Below are 6319 nucleotides of genomic sequence, written 5' to 3'. Positions count from 1 at the left end.
GCGGGGTGGGAGTGTTGCAGTGTCTCGAGCACATGATTGGGGCGGTGAGGAGCAAAGTGGCAGAGGTGAGGAAGAGCGATGAGCGTCTCGGGGAGCCTTTGCTGCTCCCTTCAAGCTCTTCACCTTGCCTGGAGGTGCTGTGCCACCCCTGCACATCGTCCCGTTGTCTGTCCCGCTCCTCCATCCATTTTTTTTTTTCTCCCGTAGATTCACAGCCACTTTTCTCACAAGCCCATCATCCTGATCGGGTGGAACACGGGTGCCTTGGTGGCCTGTCACGTAAGTATCCCCTGCCTTTGCATCCTCTCAGAGCCTACACAATAACTCCAGCTCAGAGTTCGATTTGAATTTCTGTTTTGTTTAAGGCTCTGCCAGGGTTCTTCTTGTCCCTTTTTTCTTTCGAAGGCCTGGCTTTGAGCAGGTTGTGGCAACACAAGCAATTTCACTTGTTCAGGTTTTTTTCCCCCACTCTTTTAGTCAGCAAAGCAATGTCTACATAAGGAGGATGTTTCTGTGCCCGGCAGGAGCCTGGGAAAGCAGCCTTTGATGCACTCGACTCTTGGGATGCTGACTGTTGTTTTTTCCGCCCAGGTTTCAGTGATGGAGTATGTCACTGCCGTTGTGTGCCTTGGATTCCCGCTTCTCACCGTTGATGGCCCCAGAGGGGTAAGGACCAAAGGGAGATGGAGACATTTAAAAAACTATTTTTTTTTTTTTTTTTTGGTCTCCCAATATTGTTTCATAGAATTAGGCTTGGGAGTCCAGTGATAGCTGGAAGATTTTTTTGAGAAAATTGATTTTTGTTTGGAGGAGGAGTGCCCGGCAGGCAGGACTGTTGGATTCATGGTAGGATTCTTGATGCAATAACAGGCGTGAGAAGTCCTGTGCTTGCTTGTCTCTCCTGTGACAGGTCTTACATGCTGTGTCACTTATTAACTCTGTCGGTTGGCACCAGAGGGGACAGCTTGGGTTGGTTTATCTGGAGCCCAGTTTGCTCCTTTATTAGGTGACCAGTGTGTGACTGGGTTGGGAATGGTTGTGCTGATGAAATAGATAATTCTGAGGGGAGCGGAAATCTGTATGAAAGGCATTTGCTGGGGCATGGTGCGGCTCTCGAGCAGAGTTTTCTGCAGGGCTCGGTACGGCTGTGTAAATCCCATCAAGGCTTCACCCCAGGAAGCTTTGCTGTTGCTGCTTCTTTAGCCTTATCCTGGGTTTGTGCGGCAGAATCTTGGAAGGAGGAAAAATGCAGTGAAATAGGGTTTCTGAGGGGGAGCGCGTCAGTCTTGGCTCTTCATGAGTAACACCAGTGCGCGCTCGTTCAGCTTTTGAGTCAGTCTTTCACCAGATGGTTAAACGAAACGCACAATTTATACTTCTTTCAGGACACGGTAGGTACTGGGATTGCACCTGAAGTGCTGTCTGCCCCTGTGGCACGTGCCTTCCCTTTTTGGAAATGCTCTTCTAATTCAGAAAGGTGTTTGGCTCCAAAGACTCTGCATCCTGGATTAATCCTTCCAAATTACAGTTCCCCTTGCTCTTGCAGGATGTGGATGACCCTCTCCTGGAGATGAAGACCCCTGTGCTCTTTGTGATTGGCCAGAATTCCATGCAGTGCAACGTCGAAGCGATGGAAGATTTCCGGGAGAAAATACGAGCCGATAACAGCATGGTGGTGGTGGGAGGAGCAGATGACAATCTCAGGTAACGGTCTGCGAGGTTGAGACTCTCTTCCCAGGGACACTGGGCAGGATCTTAGTGTGCTGTGTACAAAAAACCCCCCAAATTTGGTACTGAAACTGGATGGTAACTGCATAAAAATGTTCATCGAGGTCAGCTTTGTTATTCAAACCATGTTGTGTTGGATAGAGGGTTGGTTTTCTGTGATAAATGGTTTCTCCCAGTGGTAAGTTAAAGATCCAGGGTACAGTGTGGTATAACACTAGAGCAAGTATTTGCTTTTTCGTGCCAGGCCTGGCTCTGGAATACGGAGCTTTTGGAGGCTATGCACAGAATTGGGCTTGGGGAGGCTGTCAGAGCCTTGCAGGAAGCAAGAAACTCTTGAGGTCTCAGTAGAAAGACTTTGGAACTAGTCCTGTCACCCTTGTGCATGTTCGGAATAACTGCACCAAAAATCTGAGCAAGTCCTGTCTGAGGACAGCATTGGCCTGATGCTAGAGCTGGACTGAGCAGCGCAGACGAGGTTTTGGAGCATTGTATAAGTCAGAAATCTGCAGCAGAGATAGTCAGTAAAGGAGAGGAAAGGAAGAAATGTCAAACTCTAATGCTGGGTCTGAAGACAGAGCTCTGAAGGGGAGGAAATGTTGTATTTACTTTGCAAAATGCTTTGGGATGCTGGGCTTTTTTCTTTGTCATCAAAGTTTGTCTCAGCACTTCAGAGAGATGAATCTCGTCTTTCCAGTACACAGTGCTCTAAAGTTGAGAGCTTGCTGTTGCTTGATCCTTACTGTGGGGTGAGAAATGACGTTGTGAGTGTGAAAATGGAAAACCAAATGTGTTAACTTCCATCTGTGGGTTTGGTTTTTTTTCACTAGGATAAGCAAAGCCAAAAAGAAGTCAGAAGGCCTGACCCAGAGTATGGTGGACAGGTGCATCCAGGTAACTACAGAAATCTTCCTTTTGCACCTCATCTCTAGAAAAAAAAAAAAGGGTTTTAGGGTTTGTTTTTTTTTTTTTTTTTGCAGAATATTAAACCTAGAGAGTCCCATCTCTCAGTCCCCTTGGGAATCTTACATTCTTTTTTGTTTCAAGCTGTGAAGGCCAGTTTTTCAGAGACCTGCACACCACTCAGTCTATTTGTTTCATCCTTTCCAGGATGAAATAGCTGACTTCTTGACTGGAGTCCTCACCCGAGCGGAGAGCCACTTGGGCTCCGATCCCCGTGACCTGGACGCTGAGAAGAAGAAGAAGCCGCGCGACTCAACGAGGAGGGATCTGTCGTTTGACTTGCCAGAAAGAACCAGCAGGCCCACCTCGCCGGCTGCCAAAGTGCCTGCCTCACCTTCAGGCTCAGAGGTGGGGGCTCTCTCTGGGGTGCTTTTGAGCTGGAGAAGGCTTGAGGTTGCTTTTGTACCACTGAAAAATGTGTCGAGGGAGGTGAGAGGATACGGAGGGACTCGTGGCTTGTGGTGGGGCAAACAAACCCTCCGAGGTGGATCTGCTCCGGCAGAAGGATGCGTGTTCTTGCTGTGTGCTGCTGCGCTCAGCGTTACGACTGCCTCTAGGGAAACTTGGGGGTAAGAGGGGTTCCTTCTCTTTGAGCAGGACTTGTCCAGCGTCTCCAGCAGCCCCACGTCAAGCCCCAAGACGAAGGTGGCCGCTGTGGCGTCCATCCCGAAGCCCGGCCAGATGGTCACCGCACAGCTGCTGAAGAGGCAGGTGCCGAGGACGGACACTGTCCTGACACACAAGCAGGCACAAGGTAACGCCCTACGCCTTTCCCACCCTCTTCCCTCCTAGCATCTGGATTTTTGGTCTTTATCTGTCCTGACGTGTTTAGATTTTTATTTTCCAAATCCTGTCTTGAATTCCAAGGTCCCTGTGGCAGCTTTCTCTACAGCTCGGTCCCCTGTCACTGTCACCCGAAGGCAGCAGCGTGCGGAGGTTTGAAATTAGGTGGAAACGGTGTTTCTGCAGCTTGCGGAGCCTCGCTGCTGTTCTAAGCGGGGAGGATTTTCACTTGTTCTGCCTGACCAAATCCCCATGTAGCTTCACTCTAATTGTATTTCAAGCGTGAGCCCCTCGACTGGTGTCTCATGGGCTTGAAGGCTGCTTGCGAGGGAGAGTAAAGGTGACTGAAGCTATTGAGTTGTGAGTGAAACAGTAGGGCTGGGGTAATTACAGACTTATCTTGCACCGAGTGGCAGTGGAAAACCTGCTCTGAATAAGAAAGCAGCTTGAGCTGTGGGTTTTTGGTTTTTTTTTTTGTCCTGTTGGATGCTGATTAAAAACCTTTTGGTGCAGCTTCGGTCTGATGCTGAGCGCTGTGGATGTAGGTAATGGTTTTGTTGATGATGATGATCCCTCCTGGCAAATACCAGCGGTACCTGGGGATCAGTTCTCCATCCTCCCTTCTCTCCTTATTTCTTTGCTCAAGACAGACCTGACCAAGCTTGTCCTTGTCTCCTGCAACAGTGGGACCCTCCACGTTCTCTAAAGTCTTTCTCTAAGTCAGGGCTGGGCTCCAGAGGGAAGCTGAAGCTTGGATCTCCCCTAATTTCTCAGACCACAGACTAAAGGATTCTATTCCTTTGTAGTTGTAGTTGAGGGAGGAGGTTTCTAGATAGCACGGGGAGGCAGGAGGAAGGTGTGTGGAGTGGGGCGTGTCGTGGCCACTGTGTTTTGTCAGGAGCGCTGCTGCAGTGTGGCTTCTGGCTGCGTTTTGTGGCCGGACCTGTTCAGGCACGTGCTGGCTGACGTCTCCCAGCTGCTCTCAGCTTCTCGGCGTAACTGCTTGGTCAAGCTAGCTGTGCCTCTCGCAGCCCAGCCTGCTCTCCTTCCCTGGCTGCCGGACCTCTTCCCGATGGCGGTGGGGATAGAGAAGGCTGTGCTGTTGGGATGTGCTCTCAGGGAAGGCTGGGATGATCCCGAGAGGAGGTTGGTGTGTCTCTGCTGTGCCCTGTGGCTGGATGAGTCCTGTCCGGAGCTCTCTGCCTGCCTGCTCTGAGGTCTCTGTCTGTGGGTCGCAGAGGTGTCCCCGGAGTTCCCTGTCTCCCCTCCAGAGCCGGGCTGTGATACTGTAATTCTCTCTGATTCATTTCAGCTCAGTTTGCTGCTTTTCTGAAACAAAACATGCTGGTGAGGAAAGCTCTTCCTCCTGGCACCTCTTCATGTCTCTTTGGTGAGTATCTCCTCACTTCTTGCTATCTCTCTCTCCATCTCCCTTCTCTCTCTGCTGCCTTCTTCCATCGTCTTCCTCTTCCCTTGCACTGGTTTGGGGATGTAGCCCAGCGTGTCCCCTTGTCCCCCTGCTTTTTGCTTTCTCATGGCTGTATTTGAGGCTAAAGCAAATAGCCGAGAGCATTAACTTCTCCTGGACTCTTCCCCTTTTCCCTGCCCCGGAAGGTAAATAACTGCTCCTCCACCCTGTAGTCTGGCAGCTGGTTTGCTCTGATGGACTGAAACATTGTGGTTGGTGTGGTGACTTTTTGTGATGAGGAGTTTTAATTCTTTCCTGTGCTGGGGCTGAGAAGGGGATGTGGACAAGATGTAGAGACGTGGAGCGGTGTTTCTTGGCCAGAGAGCATTAGAGAAGAGCAGAGAGGTTGGGGAGAGGGACGGCTTTGGGAAGATGGTGACGTGGCAGGCGAGGGATGCTGCTGGGAGCAGGAGGCACGTGGAGGCGAGCAGTCTTTAGTTCTGTGCTCTCGCGTTGGGAGCTGGAGCATGCAGAGGGCTGGAGCTCAGTGCGTGGTGCTCTGAGCGTTAGGGATCGAGGGGCGAGATCCACAGCGTATCGAAAGACGCGTTTTGCCATCTTGAATGGCAGTGACCTTGTGGATCTGGGATGAGGAGGGGAAGAGCAGTTGAAATCCAAGGCGTTGGGAGGCTGCGGTGTTGTCACACGAGCTCTCGGTGTCAGTTCTCCGTTTGGGTGACCCCAGGGTGCCGAGAGTGCTGGCGTGGGTGAGAACTCCGTCTCTGCAGCAGCCCAAATGCAAGCGCTGGATGCAGAGAAGCTGGCAGTATTTTGGTGTGCTGTGTAGAGGCTCCTGAGATACAGGCTCCAAACTGCACCGGTGCAACCACGGTAACAAACTCCTGAGACACATATTGGCCTGAGCTGGTTGTTTTGAAGGTTTATTTCTCCCCTGGGCCTGGTTTTGTGCTCTCCCCTGTGCGACGGTGTTAGCCTGGGAGCACACATGGAGCCTTCTGCTTATCCAAAGTCCTCCCACCCAGCGTCTGCTGGGAAGAGAAACCCCAGAGGATGTTTCCCCACTGGCGGGGAGATGTGGAGAGGCTGGCACCCGCCCGGCCTGCCTTTTGATTAGATCTAAACCCAGTGAAAATCTCTGGGCTCATCACTGCGTTGACTTAGCTGCTGCAGACGCAAGGTAGGAAGCTGGGATGTGCGTGCTGGGTGTGTCGGGAGCGTTCGCTGGTGTTTTGGGAGCGGGGAGCTCCTCCCAAACATGCAGAAGCAGGCTCCGCTCTCGTGTGGTGGGGACATGGAGGGACATTGGGTCACCGCTCGGCGATGCTTTGAGGGGCACCTGACGCTGCTGCTTGTGCATGTGCCCTGTTGCTGTCCTGCTTGGCTGGTGGCACACGGCGGGGGGAGCTTCGGGGCCTGGGG

The 6319-nt window shown here is 51.7% G+C and overlaps 1 protein-coding gene across 1 annotated transcript; it reads left to right on the top strand.

Moving 5' to 3' along the window:
- Positions 1-8: 8 nt before the first annotated feature.
- LOC104462093 (KAT8 regulatory NSL complex subunit 3-like) lies at positions 9-4861 on the top strand (the record flags this gene model as incomplete). The annotated part of the gene is made up of 8 exons (XM_010073904.1): positions 9-65; positions 208-279; positions 592-666; positions 1547-1704; positions 2556-2619; positions 2836-3036; positions 3286-3442; positions 4784-4861. Coding segments are annotated over 8 exons (862 nt in total), but the record flags the coding sequence as incomplete, so codon positions are not given.
- Positions 4862-6319: the final 1458 nt, after the last annotated feature.

This window comes from Pterocles gutturalis, unplaced genomic scaffold (assembly GCF_000699245.1).
Source record: "Pterocles gutturalis isolate BGI_N339 unplaced genomic scaffold, ASM69924v1 scaffold49362, whole genome shotgun sequence".
In the NCBI taxonomy this organism is placed as follows: domain Eukaryota; kingdom Metazoa; phylum Chordata; class Aves; order Pterocliformes; family Pteroclidae; genus Pterocles; species Pterocles gutturalis.
The sequence above is the reverse complement of the archived record's forward strand: the minus strand, read 5'-3'. Positions and strand labels throughout refer to the sequence as shown.